At 43.2% G+C, this 17,489-nt stretch overlaps 1 protein-coding gene across 2 annotated transcripts in view; it reads right to left on the bottom strand.

Moving 5' to 3' along the window:
- Positions 1–660: 660 nt before the first annotated feature.
- The window catches only part of TICRR (TOPBP1 interacting checkpoint and replication regulator), a 50,759-nt gene continuing 33,930 nt past the window's right edge, over positions 661–17,489 (bottom strand). For both annotated transcript variants that reach the window (XM_067696598.1, XM_067696608.1), the window contains exons 16-22: positions 10,022–10,112; positions 8,944–9,005; positions 7,393–7,527; positions 6,619–6,776; positions 2,667–4,839; positions 2,416–2,541; positions 661–1,543 (exon numbers count right to left, since the gene is read on the bottom strand). In XM_067696598.1, coding sequence (XP_067552699.1) covers positions 1,431–1,543; positions 2,416–2,541; positions 2,667–4,839; positions 6,619–6,776; positions 7,393–7,527; positions 8,944–9,005; positions 10,022–10,112 — 2,858 coding nt within the window. In that variant the 3' untranslated portion in view covers positions 661–1,430. The remainder of the gene's footprint in view (positions 1,544–2,415; positions 2,542–2,666; positions 4,840–6,618; positions 6,777–7,392; positions 7,528–8,943; positions 9,006–10,021; positions 10,113–17,489) is intronic.

Genomic DNA, 17,489 nt, shown 5'->3' with positions numbered 1-17,489 from the left:
GATGGTTGTTCAGCAGTCAGTTGTGATTTTGGTGTTTTCGTGAGAGGAGGTGAGCTCAAGTCCTACTCTGCCATCTTGTCTCTCTCCTTCTGCCACCTTTTGGCTTGAGTTTCAGAAGGATGATTCTGGTCTCACGCTCATGTGTGTGCTGTTGGTTCTGAAGTTCAGCCAAGGCTTGTCACAGAACAGTCAATGGCAACAGGGTTGTGGTTTAAATGGTCTTATGTATATTGCAGGGGGGAGGGGACTGAAAAGCTTAGTAGTATCAAGTTTCGAAAACCATTTTAAAATAAATGACAGTAACCTCTGGAGGGAGAAATGGGAGTTTTCACTTAGAGTTTGATTTACAAGATCATAGTAAGACTCAGGTTTGGGAACACAACAGGCTTGAAAGTTTTTCAGAGACCATGAGACTGTTGAATCAGCTCTGTTAGCGAAGCTCCTGGCCAAGACTTGACAGCAAACTGGTCCACGGGGTGCTCTGGGCATATCCACGACTCAGGTGAGTCTCCCTGTGAATGGTGGGAACTGTGCCAGGGACTAGCTGACTCTCGGGGCAGACCTTGAGATGTGGCTGCTCCAGAAACCACTAGAGCTGGACCCTGGTCACATTTAACCTCAGGCTGGAATGTTATACAGAAATGCACTGCATGCCAAGTAGCTAGAGATGATTTTATTGTTACACAGGGAATGCAAAAGATTTATTCTGCCCCCATGCCAGTCTTCCGTTTGGTGGATGCTGCTTCCACCTCCAGGCACTGCCTCTGTCTTGGGCTCCTGGCCTATAGCAGCTCTGTGAGGGACTGATGTGTAGGGGTCCTTCTCCCATTTCGTAAGTGAAGCAGAGTGGTCTGAACTTGCCATGGTCACAGCTGGGGTGGGGTGGAATGGGATCCTGATCTTAACAGTTCCTTGTCTGGTTCCTGACTCCCAGGCTGCCTCTGAGTTACACCACCAGCTATACCACCTTACTAAGGTAGGGCAGGCATTGTGGGTTAGGGCTGGGCTTGGAGGTGGACAGACTCCACAAGGGGGATTTGAAAAGTTGAAGGCATTCACGTGGGAATCTGAAAGCTGATCATGGTAAAGGAGGCTTGGGACCAGGCCCCAGTTTCTTTATGCCCATGGGGACCTGGCTGACCTCACCTTCATGTTTTAAATTTCCTAAGTAAGTTCCATTAAGCCTTGGTTATTCCTGTTTCCATGCAGCAAACTGAGGGTTACATATGATGAGCAGACCAGTAGGGCCCTGGCTCAAATGAACCGAGTTTCTGGGTACATTACTAAGAATTCTTTTAAAATACATGTCTGGAATTCCTTGTACGTCCAGAGAAAACTGCTGTCAGAGCACTTCTGTTAAGAAGTGCGGTAGCTCTGGGCAGGCTCAGTAGTGTTTGTAGTTATAAGTCCCCCAACCAGTTCCATCCTGACTAGCTAATCAGCTTCTTCCGTGTGTAAGTTCTGCTGATGGGACGTCTCCTGGAGAATGCTCGGCTGAAAGGAGAGTCTTCTGCCGTGGGGGAGAATACATCCACATCCTCATCTAGAAAAAGGCAGAAAGACTTAGCATACAGGAAGTAACTGAGAACAGAACAAAAGAAAATGGGCTTCAACTGCAGAGGGTTACACGTTAAGATGGACTTAAAACCAGCATTGCTTGTAGGTTCTCTCATCCCACAGACACGCTACCTATACTATTTCAAGGCCCTCTGCCCTTACCGTCAGCATGGAGCTGACAGCAACAAGTAATTGTGAAAACACAGAATACCTGTGGCACTTCAGTTTGATACCATGCAGTTCTTTTTGTCTCAGATCTGTGGCGGTTTTGCATGATTTCTATCATGGTCTTGAGGAAAGAGAGCCACTGAAGAGCCCCACCTCCTGCACCCCGCTGCAGTTCTAGCAGAAGGAGGAAACCTCTCTAACCAGTGCAGCTAACAGGGTGAATCCCGTTCTTTCCAGGTGGGGTCGAGGGGAATCCTAGGGTCTGAAGGCTGATTATAATAGCCAGTCCATTCTCAGACTGAATGTATGGAAACACGGGTAACCCCCGAGGGGAAATGACTGGCTCTGCACACACCACCTACCACTCGTGCTGCTTTCCCCTCAGATCCCAGCGACCACAGACGAGCAGGACGTGATTGTGTGCCAGCTTCTGTCACTGTCTTCAAGAAGCTGAAGTAATTTGGTAGGATGTTGAGGGGTTTTTTGGTTCAAATACACATAAGTTCTAAAGTGGTATTTCTCTGGGAAGGGCACATGACACTGCAGGGATAAAACCATCCCAAACTGTGGCAGTCCCTACGACTCCTGCAAGATGCAAGTGCCTGAAAACCCCGAGCTAGCTTGGGATAGAGCTAACCAAAGGATAGACGATTGATCCTGGTAACATCTTTAGGACCTTCAACAAATTACCTCTGGTGTCTTTACACTGAGAGGAGGGTGCCTTCCCGTGGAACAGCAGCGGAGAGTGGGTCAGCGCCTGCAGACCGCTGGCAGAGAGGCAGCTCCGCACGGCACAGCCAGGAGGCGGGGTGGCACCTGCAGCAACGGCACGGTCAGCACAGCCCGCAGCCCTCACAAGGAAGCCCCAGCCATCCCAGTAGGCGTCTCTACAGTGCCTCCTGGCCAACACACCCGACAGAGCTGCACGGCAGCCAACTCACCTGAAACAAACACCTCGTCGCCTGCCATGGAGGGGAGCTGTCGCACACCCGTGCCTGGAGACCTGTCTTCACTCTTACTGACTTGGGAGTCTCCTCTCTGCTTGTCACAGACTCTTTTGGTTTGACACTCAGCCTCCTCCTTGGCAGAAAGGAGTCTCTTCCGAGATCCCAACCCAAACTGTCCCCAGGAGAAGGCTTCCTCAGCCTTAGGCTCACTGTCCCTGGGAGGTGACTGGTCTGGCAGCTGACACACCCCCTCGAGCTCAAAATCCCCCAAGATGGGGGTCTTGGTGATGCTGAGTTCAAGCCCTCGCTCCTTCCCCTCCGGCTCCAGCAGCGACACGCCCCCAGGAAGGTCTGTACCGACCTCGCTCCTCCCAGCAGAGGAGCTGAGGCTGCAGTCCACTGCCCTCTTCCGGCGGGGCCAGTCTTTAATTGTGTCAGGAGTTGTCTTCCCGCTGTGCTTGGGGGATGGTGTCCAAGGAACCCCGATTTCTGTCTGAAAGGGAGAGGGGGTACTAGAGGGGCAGCGGGTGGGGGTACAGGACTGGCAGATATAGGTCTGTCCCCCGCTCTTGCCGGGGGTGCCGTGCGAGGGGCGAAGGCAGGGGGGCGACAGGTAGGTGGCTTCGGGTTTGCCTGAGGACTTGCTGGCCCTGGGCACGCTGAGACCAGGGAGGCAGCTCTCCTCTCCCAGAGAGCTCTCCTCCCTTCGCAGGGGCTCGGCTTCTGACAGACAGCTGGGGTCTATCTTTTTAATTCGAAGCTTGGGAAGGCCAGAAGCTTGCATCTCCAGCTCAACCTCATAGGTCTGTGGGCTGGCAGAGGCTCTGGAGGGCCAGGCTGATGCCTGCAGATTCTCTAGTTGGGCGGCAGCCTGGCGCTGCTTCCTGTCTGCGGTGCAGCGCAGGTCGTAGCAGGGTGTCAGGGGAGAGCTGGGCCCAGAGGAAGGAGAAGAGGGAGGAATCCCGGGGTTACACAGAGACGGCTTCTCATAAGTACCCATCCTTGACCCCTCACCTTCTTCCACTGGTGAAACGTTGCTTTTTAAGTTATCACTGCTATGGTGCTCAGCAGCTTCATCCAGGAGAGTGAGATACTCCGAGTCTCTTGCAATAAGCAAAGGAGAGGATGTATGCCAGTGACTCCCAAAGCTAGTCCCAGGGTAACTATGTCTTTCAGGAGGAGATGGAGGAGAGAGGGTCTCTTCCTTCTGGTTCTTTCTAGCATCTGTGATGGCAGCTGGGTTATCAGTTGTGGCAACTCTCAGAACAGCAGAGCTGTTAGGCTGGCCCTCCTGGAAGTTTCTTTCTGTTTTAGAAGTCTTTTTATGCCTTTTCCCAATTTTAGAAGGGGGTGGAGGCGGTAGGAGGTCAGATCTAGCTATCTGTGAGGCTTTGTGGGAAGTCGAGGGAACAGGACAGGAGGGAGATGTGGCTACACTGGGTGATTTCTGGGCCTCCTGCCAATCCAGTTCTCCAGAGGGAGGAGATTCTATAGAAAAATTCCCAAATGGAGTCTTCTCGGAAATACCACATGAAGGAGAGGGAACAGGTTTCTTTGGAGAAGTCAGAGCTGTGTTCCCTGGTTTCTCTGGGGTTCCGACAGCATCATTCCATGGCTGCACCAGCTTCTCTGCCTGAGATGCTCCGGAGCCACGGAGGAGTTGGCGTTTCTGACTTGGAGGTGTGCCCACGAAGGCAGCTCGTCTTCGGACCCCCGAGGCTGCTGCCCTCAGAGAGATTCGAGGAGAGTACTTGCTGGGAGTCAGACACTCACTTCTGGTCTGGGCAGTTGACGAAACCAGGGCTGCCGGACAGGAGGTGCTTTCTGGACTGGAATTCACCAAACGTGGCCAAGCAGAATTCTGCAAAAATCTAGGTGGCTGGCCACCTTGTCTTTGGGGAGTTCTCAGTATTTTTTCAAGAGGAGAGTGACCTTCTGCCAGGGAGTGTCCTTTCTGAGGAGTGGCTTTTCGTCGAGATGGCGAATGCCAGCCGTGTGAGGAGTCTTTTAAGAACTCCTTAAAAATGACCTGTTTGGCAGGGGTCATTTCTGCAGGGGATTTTTGCAGCCTTTCAGGAGTGCGCAACGGAGTTCGTGGCGTATGAGGGAACTTTCTTGGTGTAGCTTTAGAAAAGACTGGAGATTTCCAGCAATTCTTCTCAGGAGTCTGTAAAGAAAAATGCTTATTTCAGTGCTTGAACATCATAACCCATATTCTCTGAAGAGTGTTTTAATAATGTCTAAGATGATTAAAAAGTCAAATTTGGAAGATTTATATAGTCAGCCAAAGGAATGATCTTAAGTTGGATTTCGTATAGTGACACGTTTCCACTTCCAAAACATGACCCAGATTTTACATGTCCACTTTTTCTAGCACCAAGCGCTGTATCCAATCTTAGTTTCTTCTCCTAAGACAAACAGTTTTAATAATTTGCATACTACAGCCAAAACATGCTTTGCCTCTAACTCTAACTCTGTCACTCCACTACTCACAGCTATCTTCTTCAATGAGACAACTATTTCTGATCTTTGCCTAAAGTAACCTTTCGGAGCCACATCACCTGCTGTTGATCTGCATTCAACATGTGCTTTTAAGTACCTGCTATGTGCTAGGCAATGTGTGTGCGGGAGGAGGCCCGGGGGGATGAGGTGGAACATGGAATATATGGATATATAAGGCACAGCCTCAAAGATAACATCTCAGAAAGGAAACTCTCCAGCAAAAAACTTCCCTTCTTTCTTGCAAAAATGCAGTTAAATACTCCAACAGGTAAGGAGGTCCAACACCTATTGTTTAATCTTACCTGATCATCTCAAGGGAGTCCTGGTCTAGTTGGCATTTCATGTGGGATACAGACAGATATATAGTATGGCCAATGCAATGACGGGCACGCATGGAACAATGTGGGAGCACCGGGACGGTTGGCTATCTAACTCAGCAAAGGGGAGAAAGAGGGAACAGGAATAGCGAGTCAGGTCTTAAAAGAATGGGTGTGAGCAAGTGAAGACAAAAGGTGGGAAAGTGGGGGAGAGGGAACTTCAGGCATAGAAAACAGTGTAAGCAAAGGCACAAAAGCAAAAAACAGCAGTTGTGTGCATCTGAGGCTGCTGGAAAGGTGGAGTGTGAAGCAGAGATGGCTGAGCAGGGATCAGATCATGGAGGTCCTTGCCTGTCCACGGAGGAGAATGAACATGGTCCTATAGATCTGTGGTTTTCAAACCCTTCCCCACAGTTCCCTCCATATCCTCCTCCATCCTAAGCAGTTTTTGGGTTTCCAAACAAAGATTATTATCTTTGAACACAGGGTTCCATTTTAGGAAAACTTAGAAAACCCTGCTTTAACAGATGAAGAGTCTATAGAGCTTCAAGCAAAGTGATGTGGTCAGAGGAGCGTCCACTGGGGTCACAAAGGTCCCTCTGACCTCTGGGGACAGGATGAATTTGAGAGAGAAGAGGCTACTGAAGTGTTCCAGGCAGAACTGAACTAGGGCAGGAACTGCAGGGATGGAGAAGAGGGAATGAGTATGAGATAGTTTGTCAGTAAAATGGGCAGGACTAATTGAGTAGCCAGGCCTGAGGAGAGGGGGAAGTCCAGGATGACTCCCAGGTTTCTAACATGGGTGACTGGATCGAGTGGGCAATCTAACAGAAACAGATGAATGCTACTGCACATTTCAGAAGGATATATACGTAGTGTCCAATATAAATGGAAGATGAAGCCAAGAGAGTAGGGCGAGATCTTTCTATCTCCTTCCTGCCACCTTGGCCTCAGCCCAACTGCTACCTAAGTCCCCATACACCCAATAATCGTTCATTCAAGTCAACCCCAACCACCTCAAATCTCTGTTATTATCTTCTCTTCCCTACTGGACTCAGTGGTTTTCCTTGTCCACGACTACATGCTCCCCAAACTATACTATCTGAAACATCATCGTAATTTTATACCTGATAAGCTATAGGTATTTCAGAATCCAATGTGTTTCCTGAAGGCCTTTTAATTCGAGCTGAACCCTTCTCAGAGGGACTGATCATCTCAGACACTGCCCCGAAAAGAAGCCTCTTGGGAGACCGAATACTTTGGATTGGAGAATTTTCTCTTTGGTCTGCAAGTCAAAAACAGTTACAATATTTCATCCTTTTTCAACTCCTGCACCCCCCACCCGCCTCCCGCACCAAATACCCATAAAACAGCCAGTCCATATGAGAAAGATGATAATTCTTTTAGAGCAAATAGGGGCAGATCCCACCTAATTATGACAGCAGTCCAATAATTGCTGCCTTCTTGAATTTTAACACTGCATATCAAGCCCAGTCCCTGTGTTAGGAGATGTAGGCAACTGAAATAATTTAATTTGCAAAGACAAATATAAAAAGACATATCTGATAATCCGAGCTAATAATGATAAAAGAATGAAGGACAAACAGCACCTGCCACCTGGAGATGCCTTTCTGTAGGATCTGAACATATGGTAGAAATTACAGGTAATTTCCTCTTGAATGAATGAATTACCCACGAGGATAATGTGGACAGCCAGCCATAGGAATCTAAACGGATGACTCTGATAACGGTGGCCATGGATTGTTCATCTGGTCATCACTCTGAACCTCAAATATTTATACCTATTCTATTTCTCCAACGTCAAACTTCATTCTTTTCCCAACAACACTTCCCACCAAATCTGCATGGACCTCTGAAGACAGGTAGGCAAGCACTGTTACCTGACTTGACTTGCTGGAATGAGTGAACTCGTTGTATACTTCGAGACTTTGGTTGAGACACAGAGTAGAAGGAACCAGAATTTTTCCTGCTGAATGCCAACTGCTTGATTCGAGGACTTCGTCTCAAACTTAATTCTACAAGAACTAATCACAGTTAGTTCTGACAAGAAGAAATGCAAGCTTGACGCTTCCCCACATATTAAATGGGTAAGATTTATGTAACACCACGTACAAGATGGAAAATTGACAAGCTGTTGACTTTGAGATCTCTGAAGTGAGACAAAGCTAAGAGGGATATGATACGTGGCCCCAACAAAGTACCAAAAAAACCCAAAAAACCCCCACAAAAACCAAAAAAACCCTGACCCCCCCCACTATAATCTGCAGAAATTTCATAACCTGCCACCTTTAAGAATGATGTAGAGTGAAAAAAGGTTTGTATAGTGTGAGTTGTTAAAAAGTTTAAAAATGAGTTTTCATATTTATGTTACACATATTTGTATAGAAACAACACCTGTAAGAGTATTATTAAAGCTAAATGTTAATAGTTATTTCTTTTCTTTCTCTTTTTTAAAACATATTTATTGGAGTATAACTGCTTTACTATGCTGTGTTAGTTTCTGCTGTATAACAAAGTGAATCAGCTATATGTGTACATATATCCCCATATCTCCTCCCTCAACAGACTTATTTCTAATTTGTGGGATTACCAAGTGATAACTAAATTCTTGGCTTCTCTGTGTTTTCTAATTTTTCTACAATAAACATAAACTACTTGATTTAAAGAAGTTAGTTTTTGGAAACCCCTCCTTCATCATGTATACTTTTTATTTTTGCGGTACGCAGGCCTCTCACTGTTGTGGCCTCTCCCGTTGCGAGCACAGGCTCTGGACGCACAGGCTCAGCGACCATGGCTCACAGGCCTAGCCGCTCTGTGGCACATGGGATCTTCCCAGACCGGGGCACGAACCCGTGTTCCCTGCATCGGCAGGCGGACTCTCAACCACTGCACCACCAGGGAAGCCCCATCATCATGTATACTTTAAAAATAAGCCACAGGGGACTTCCCTGGTAGTCCAGTAGGTAAGACTCCACGCTCCTAATGCAGGGGGACTCAAGTTCAATCCCTGGTCGGGGAACTAGACCCCGCACGCATGCTGCAACTAAGGGTCCGCATGCCACAAGTAAAAGATCCTGCATGCTGCAACTAAGACCCAGTGCAGCCAAAATAAACAAACAAATAAATATATATATATATTTTAAAAAAGCCACAGCACTTTATATTAACGTAGTAGTTTAGCTTTCACCCTGAATCCCATTTCTCTTGTGTAACAATATTTCTTCTCCAGAAACTCTCAGTACATTCTATGTAAAAGACCATTCACCAGTAAATATGTACTGATATACGTTGTGGGCCCAGAGCTGTCATAATGTCTGTAAAGTATCTTAGGCTATGCCGAGCGATAATACCAGTATAGAATAGCTTTCACAGAAAGTAGAGGAAACACAAAAACTGAGAACCCTAAAAAAAAAAACAAAAGGAGGTAATACCATCATCTCCTTTTTCCGGGGACTCTTCAACAACGTCAATTTCAGGACCAGGATCAGAGGACCTTGAGGAACAGCAAGTACAAGGATTATTCAACACCACTCATAAATGACGCATGTCAAAGAGCTACAGGTTCACACCTCACAAGGTAACAAAGACCACAAGTGGTCTTTGGCAAGCACTCTCACACATTACTGTCAAGAATGAAATGGTAAGAATATTTTTTTTTGGAAAGCAGTTTGACAACATAAAGTTAAAAATATGTATACCTTCTGACCCACAAATTTCACTTCTTACAATTTACCCTGTAGATAAACATGCATAATGTGTAAAATCCACACACAAATAATGTCCAAATGGAGCCTTGACAAGGAGGAGTAGATGCACTTCTCCCCATTCTCCCTGTTATGTACAGCTAAGAACCCTGGATATTACATATAAAGGAAGCATAAGACTCTCAAAGGTGGAGAGAAGAGGCTTGGGACTTTAGGACCTGAGAAGAGACAGGGCAGCAAGCCCCCGGAGCTCCTGGATTGGGCGCCCGACAACCTGACAACCCCGATACACCAAGAGGTGCAGATGAAAACTGCCCTAAGGATAGCTAACTCTCCTAGCCAAAGAACCAGGAAAGAGGCAGCCAAGCAAGACAGAAACTTTCAGACCAGAACTGCCCTACTCCAAGTGCCATGGCAAGCTGTGGTCCCACCACAGGCCAAGTTGGGATCCCAGACTTCCAGCCTTGCCTGGCAGTGAGACTCCCTCCTTCCCCAGGTCAACACATGAATAGATTTTTAAATCAGGCAGTATGTATTCAAATGGAATACTACTCAGCAATAAAATGGAACTACTGATATATGCAACATGGATAAATCTCAATAATTATGCCAAGTGAAAGAGGCGAGACACAAAGAGTGCATTCTGTATGGATCTCCAGCCCCCATAAAATCTACAGAATGCTCTTTGGTTATAAGCAACACAGTTGAGACTAGAATCACAAAGGTCATGAGAAGGTAAACATGGCCCATAAGATTAGGAGGGCTGTGCAGGTGTATGAAGAAGATAGACAAGGATGTCATTTACCTGCCCTTGATCTGTCTATGAAGCAGCCTTCTGGAGATTTGCTTATGTACTGGAGTCTCGGCCACACTCTTGGTTAGCAGCTTGCGATAACCTAAAATGTAAAAAGGATAAATTTCACATAATCTTATCAAGAAGGAAGAGCAAGGCAAAGGGAACAGTTTGAACTTAAATATGGTCTAATGTTTAGCCGGAGTGGCTCTTAATGGTCTTTTGGACCAAGGTCTAACCATAAGACTCAATTTAACATGATATAACAATTTATCAACACTATTGGAGTTTAATAATAAATAAGCCAATGTAAAATATTATAAAATTTTAAGATAATATTCCTGAAAAAGTGAAAAGTTCTCATTTATTTGGGCTAACACATCTGTGCACCTACTTGGTGGTTCTTGTATTTATGATTAAATGAAATAAAGCATGTGAAAATGCTGATGTGTCATACAATAAGATATTTAATATAACGATAAATCTAACTTATGCTCTGGCATAAGTTTTCTCAATAGAGTAGGTATGCAAGCTACTCATGGGAGGACTGGTTTTAAGGGAGATAAAAATGACTAGAAAGAAGAGTGATGTCAGCAGGAATGTGGAGTAAGGACCTCTTAAAAAAACTCTCCTCCATTAAAGGAACGAGAACACTGGCAAAAGTTCAAAATCAATTTTTCCAGAACTCTGGCAATTAACCAGTTTGGAACAATCCAGGGAGTATTTATTCAACAAAAGCAGCTGAATCTCATTAAGAATAGCAAGCTTTGTGGAACTTTAACTTGCCCCAATCCCAACCTCCTCTCCCTAGGCCTGTGGTAACCTTGAGAACCAAAAGCCCATAATTACAGTGAAAACCAACAGCCCAGGAGCCTCTGGATGGAACAGAATGGGATCCAAGCTCCTCCAAAGCCCCATTTCCAGATAACAATTTGGCCTGTCTGGCGGTTCCCTGGAAAATCCCACTCACAAGGCCTGTCTTTATTTGACCTGACTCAGAACTCATCCAATGCAAACAACTTTTTTCCAGGGAGCATTTACTGAAAACAATCAGCAGCAACTGTAAACATCACAGCTGCCTGAGGTGGTGATAACACTTGGGGCAAACCACAAGCTGACCAAAAGTTTAGATGGGAAAACTGGGGAGTGAGATGTCCCTAAGGGACTCTGCTGACTTCTGACACACTCCTGGGACCCTAAAAGTACATGTGTGGTAGGGCTGTGTGCATGCCCAGGATGGACCCAAGAAGGCCCTTAGCTGTCACCTCTGGCTGACCTTGAGGCTCTGGAAAACAGAAAGAGTTGTAAAATGTCTGGCTGAGTATTGAAGACATGAGCCAATGCACACATAGGGCCCCTCAGCAAAGGCTGGGAAACTTACTGGTTCTGGGCATGTAAGAAAATCTCTGTCCAACCCTTAGCTGACCACTAAGCTAACCAAGCAGAGACTTCAGTGGCTACACATGACAGAATACAGACTTAAAAGACTTAGTTCAGGAAAGTAAACAAACAAAAGCAGTAATGGTAACAACAAACCCTGCCCTGGAGCAGTGGCAATCTGATCATCAGAGTTGACTCATTATTTAAAATGTCCAGTTGTCAACAAAAAATATGAGACAAGAAACAAGAAAGAATGGCCCACACACAGTGGGAAAAAAAAAATCATTCAACAGAAAGCATCCCTGAGGAAGTCCAGACACTGAATTTATTAGCCCAAGACCTTAAATTAGCTATCTGAAATATGTCCAAAGGAAAAAAAAATCATATCTAAAGAACTAAAGGAATGTATGAATGAGCCTGATGACTTGCCAAACAGAGAATGTCAATAAAGAGAAATATCATTAAAAAACAGAACCAAATAGAAATTCTGAAGTTGAAAAGTACACTATCTAAAATGAAAAACTCATTAGAGGGGCCCAGCAGTTGATATGAGGTGGCAGAAGAAAGAATCAACAAATTGAAGACAAGTAATTGAGATTATCCAGTCTGAGGGACGAAAAGAAAAAAGAAGAAAAATGAACAGTCTCAGACACCCATACGACACAATCAAGCATAATAACATAGGCACAGTGGGAGTCCTGGAGGAAGAGGAGAGAAAGAGGCAGAAAAAATATTTGAAGAAATACTGGCTGAAAACTTCCGATGTTTGATGACAGACATTACGTAGCCAAGAAGCTCAACAAACCTAAGTATGATAAAGTCAAAGAGATCCACACCAGACAAATCATAATCAAACTGTTAGAAGCCAAAGGGGAAGAGAGAATCTTGAAAGAAACAAGAAAGCAGTGATCCATCATGTACCAGGAACCCTCAATAAGATTAACAGCTGATTTCTCATCAGAAACATAGGATAACAAAAAGGCACTGAGATGAAAGGCAAAGTGCTGAAAGAAAAAGACTCAAGGATTCTATATCCTCTAAAACTGTTACTCAAACATGAAGGAGAAATCAGCACATCCTCTCCACCTCCAAAGAAACACCCAAAAAACAACACTGAGAGAATCTGACACTAGCAGACCAGCCCTAAAAGTAATATCAGTTCTACAGGATGAAAGGAAAGGGCACTATAGAGTAACATGAATCCACGTGAAGAATTAAAGAGCACTGGTAAAGGCAACTATACAAGTAAATGCAAAGAACAGAATAGAAGTATTTTTGGGGCTTCCCTGGTGACGCAGTGGTTGAGAGTCCGCCTGCCGATGCAGGGGACACGGGTTTGTGCCCCGGTCCGGGAAGATCCCACATGCCGCGGAGCGGCTGGGTCCGTGAGCCATGGCCGCTGAGCCTGTGCGTCGGGAGACTGTGCTCCACAACGGGAGAGGCCACAACAGTGAGAAGCCCGCGTACCGCAAAAAAAAAAAAAAAAAAGTATTTTTGTTTGTAATTCTTTTCTCCTTTGAGTTAAAAGATAAAGCAATGATTACAAATGTACTGATGGGCATACAATGCATAAACATGTAATCTGTATGACAATATAGCCCAACGAAGGGGATAGAAAACAGAGTTATACAGAAGCAAAGTTTTTGTATACTCCTGAAGTTAAGTTGGTATTAACCTCAACTAGATAAATTAAGATACTTAATTGTAACCCCCAGAAAAAGTGACATCACATGAAACAGGGAAGTAGGAAGCTCTAGGGTTTGGTCCCTCCCCCCAAACAACTAGTAAACTAGGGAAAAAAATTATCAGAGTAAACTATTTTGGAACTCTGGAACCTGACTGGCACTTATGACAACCAGGGAAGTGCCTGATGAAGGGAGAGGCTGATATTTAGTAAGTAAATGACGTGCACAAACCAGCTACCAGCCTCCTTTGCTCAGCCCTGCTGTAGCTGTGGGGACAGTGGCCCACATTCTAGGAGCAGCTGGCTGGTGGTAGGGCAGACAGTGGGGACCCTGTCTTCCAAATTTGGGGTTATACGGTTCAGTCAGTGTGCTTTGGAGAGTGGAGTCCTGTGGGGCTGGTGCAGACATTTGCCTTGATTTCTGCTCTCTCAGGCTGCAGCAGCTTTCCCCCACTGCATCTAACAGAAGATTTAGAGGGACAGGAACACCTTTTTGGAGCCAGACACTTAAGGAAATCTTTGTCAGGCCACTGGCTAACCACAGAGATAACAGAACAGAAACTTCAGTGACCACACAAGAAGGAATACACGCTTTGTAAAAAACAGTTTGGAAAACGCACAAATGGACAGACCCTCAATAAGCAAAGATCAGCAATTCCTCAGAAGTGGGAGAATTTGATCTCCAGAGTTAACCAACTGTAATATTCAGAATATCTAATTCTCAAAAAAGAATTACAAAGCATACAAAGAAACAGGAAAGTGTGTCCAGGAAAAAGGAATTTGACAGAAACCACCCTTGAGAAATCCCAGACATTGGAATCACTGGTCAAATATGTTAAATCAAATATTCTAAACATGCTCAACAAGCTCAAGGAAAAAAAAGAACAAAGAATTAAAAGAAATAAGGAAAATGATAAATAAAATGAGAATACCAATAAAGGGACAGAAATTATATAAAGGAACCAAACAGAAATTTTTGAGCTGAAAAGTACAATAACTGAAATGAAAAGTTCACTAGAGGGGTTCAACCTCAGATTTGAGCAGGCAGAAAAATCAATAAACTTGAAGATAAGACAGTCAAAACTATCCAATCTGAGCAGAAAGAAAAGAGGATAAAGAAAAATGAACAAAGCCTGCTTAAGGGACCTGTGAGACACCATCAAGCATAACAATATACAGACACTGGGAGTCCTAGAAGAAAAAGGAGAAGAGAGAAAAAGGCAGAAAAAAGTCGGGAGAAATAATGGTTGTAAATTTGCTAAATATGATGGAAATATATAGCAACAGAGTGTATACTATTGGAACTAAGTCGTATTATTCAACAGGTTTAAATTTAAGGTGTTAATTGTAATCTCCAAGGTAAACACTAAGAAAATAATTAGAAAATATACAGAAAAAAAGATGAAGGGAATTGAAACAGTATACTACAAACAAACAAAACAAATCAGCTACAAAAATGGCAGTAACAGAAAAATGAAAGAACAAAAGAGGTATAAGATATATAAAAAAATAAGTAGAAAATGGCAGAAGTCCTCCCTTATCAGTAACTACATTAAATGTAAATGGATTAAGTGTTTCAATTAAAAGGCAGAAATTGGGGACTTCCCTGGTGGTACAGTGGTTAAGACTGTGCTCCCAATGCAGGGAGCCCAGGTTTGATCCTTAGTCAGGGAACTAGATCCCACATGCATGCCATAACTAAGGAGCCCATGTGCCACAACTAAGGAGCTGCTGAGCTGCAACTAAGACCCAGCACAACCAAATAAAAAAATAAATAAATGTTAAAAAAAAAAGGCAGAAATTGGCAGAATGGATTTTTAAAAATATGATCCAACTATATTCTGTCTATAAGCTCACTTTAGATACAAAGAGGTTGAAAGTAAAAGGACAGAAAAAGATATTGTATGCAAAAGAGAGCTCGCATGGCTATATTATTGTCAAAATAGATTTTAAGTCAAAAAAGGTTCAAAAGACAAAGTTCATCATGTTGATTTAAAAAATTCAATCCATTAAGTGATACAATTATAAACATATACACGCAACTAACAACAGGGCCCCAAACTCTATGAAGCGTGAAACTGACAGAATTGAAGGAAGAAAAAAATAGATAAGTCAACAATAATACTTGGAGACTTTAATACCCTGATTTCAATGATAGAACGTCTATACAGAAGATCAAAAAGAAAACAGAAGACTTGAACACCATAAACCGACTAGGCATAACAGACATCTATAGGCATTCTACCCAAGAGCAGAACACACATTCTTCTCAAGTACACATAGAACATTAACCAGAACAGGCCAAATGTTAGGCCATAAAACAAGTCTCAAAAAATTTAAAAAGACCAAAATCATACAAAGTATTTTCTTCAACTACAATGGTATGAAATTAGAAACTAATAACAGAAATTTGTGAAATTAACAAATATGTGAAAATTTACACCCTCCTAAATAGCCAAAGGACCAAAGAAAAAAAATCACAAGGGAAATTAGAAAATATTTTGAGATGATGAAATTGAAAACACAACATACCAAAACTTACAGGATGAAGCTAAAGCAGCGCTTAGAGGGGAATTTGTACCTGTAAAAAGCTGTATTAAAAAAGAAGTCTGGGGAATTCCCTGGCAGTCCAGTGGTAAGGACTCTGCGCTTCCATTGCAGGGGCCACGGGTTCAATCCCTAGTCAGGAAACTAAGATCCCACAAGCCATGCAGCGTGGTCAAAAACAAAAACAAAAAAGAAGCCTGAACCCTCCTACACTGTTGTTGGGAAAGTAAACTGGTACCTTTACATTGGTACCTAAACCACTATGGGGAACAGTATGGAGGTTCTTTTAAAAACTAAAAATAGAACTACCATATGATCCAGCAATCCCACTCCTGGGCATATATATCTGGAAGAAGCCATAATTCGAAAATATACATGCACCCCAATGTTCACTGCAGCACTATTTACAACAGCCAAGACATGGAAGCAACCTAAATGTTCATCGGCAGAGGAAAGGATAAAGAAGACATGGTACATATATACAATGGAATATTAGCCATAAAAAAGAATGAAATAATGCAATTTGCAGCAACATGGATGGACCTAGAGATTATCATACTAAGTGAAGTAAGTCAGAGAAAGACAAATATGATGTAACTTATATGTGGAATCTAAAAAAATGATCAAATGAACCATTTACAAAACAGACACAGACTCAGACTTTGAAAACAAACTTTTGGTTACCAAGGGGGAAAGGTGGGGGTAATTAGGAATTGGGAATTAACATATATACACTACTAATATATAAAACAGATAATCAACAAGCTTCTACTGTAGAGCACAAAGAACTCTATTCCATATTCTGTAATAACCTATATGGGAAAAAGAGTCTGAAAAAGAATGGATATATGATAATGTGTAACTAAATCACTTTGCTGTACACCTGAAACTAACACAACATTGTAAATCAACTATACTCCAATATAAAATAAAAATTTTTAAAAAAAGGACAGTGGTGATAAACTGTTCAATGAGTGATGTAAATAAAAAAAAAAGCATGTATTTTAAAAAATCAATAACAAAACCTTAATCTTAAAAAAACTGAAAAAGATCAAACTAACATCAAAGCAAGTAGAGGGAAGGAAAAAATAAAGATTACACAGGAAGTAAACGAAATCAAGAGTAGAAAAATAATAGAAACATCAATGAAACCAACAGTTGGCTCTTTGAAAAGATCTTTAAGTTAACAAACCTTTAGCTAGATTGACAAAGAAAAAATACAGAACACTCAAACAACTATGAAAGAGAGAATAAAACTACCAAACTTACAGAAATAAAAAAGGACTATGAGGTAATACTACAAACAATTGCATAGCAGCAAATTAGAAAACCTAGATGAAATGGACAAATTCCTAGAAAGACAAACAACTGAAAACAGACTAAACAATAGAAAATCTGAATAAACCTATAACAAGTAAAAAAAAATGAAACTGTTATCAAAAAACTTCCAAAAAATACCCAGGACTAGATGGCTTCACTGCTGAATTCTACCTAACATTTAAAAAGAACTGGGGGGATCCTAGTAAGAGAAAGAAGAGAGATATTTGAAACACACAGACACAAAGTGGAAAGCCATGTGAAGACAGAAGTGAAGATTGAAGTGATACATCTATAAGACAAGGAACTTCAAGGATAGCATAAACCACCAGCAGTTAGGAGCCAGATACACCAGAAATACATCTACACGTGGAACAACTCCTACAGAACACCTACTGAACGCTGGCAGAAGACCTCAGACATCCCAAAAGGCAAGAAACTCCCCACGTACCCGGTTAGGGCAAAAGAAAAAACAGAGACAAAAGAATAGGGGTGGGACCTGCACCAGTGGGAGGGAGCTGTGAAGGAGGAAAGGTTTCCACACACTAGGAA

Source organism: Pseudorca crassidens, chromosome 1 (assembly GCF_039906515.1).
Source record: "Pseudorca crassidens isolate mPseCra1 chromosome 1, mPseCra1.hap1, whole genome shotgun sequence".
NCBI lineage: Eukaryota > Metazoa > Chordata > Mammalia > Artiodactyla > Delphinidae > Pseudorca > Pseudorca crassidens.
The sequence above is the reverse complement of the archived record's forward strand: the minus strand, read 5'-3'. Positions and strand labels throughout refer to the sequence as shown.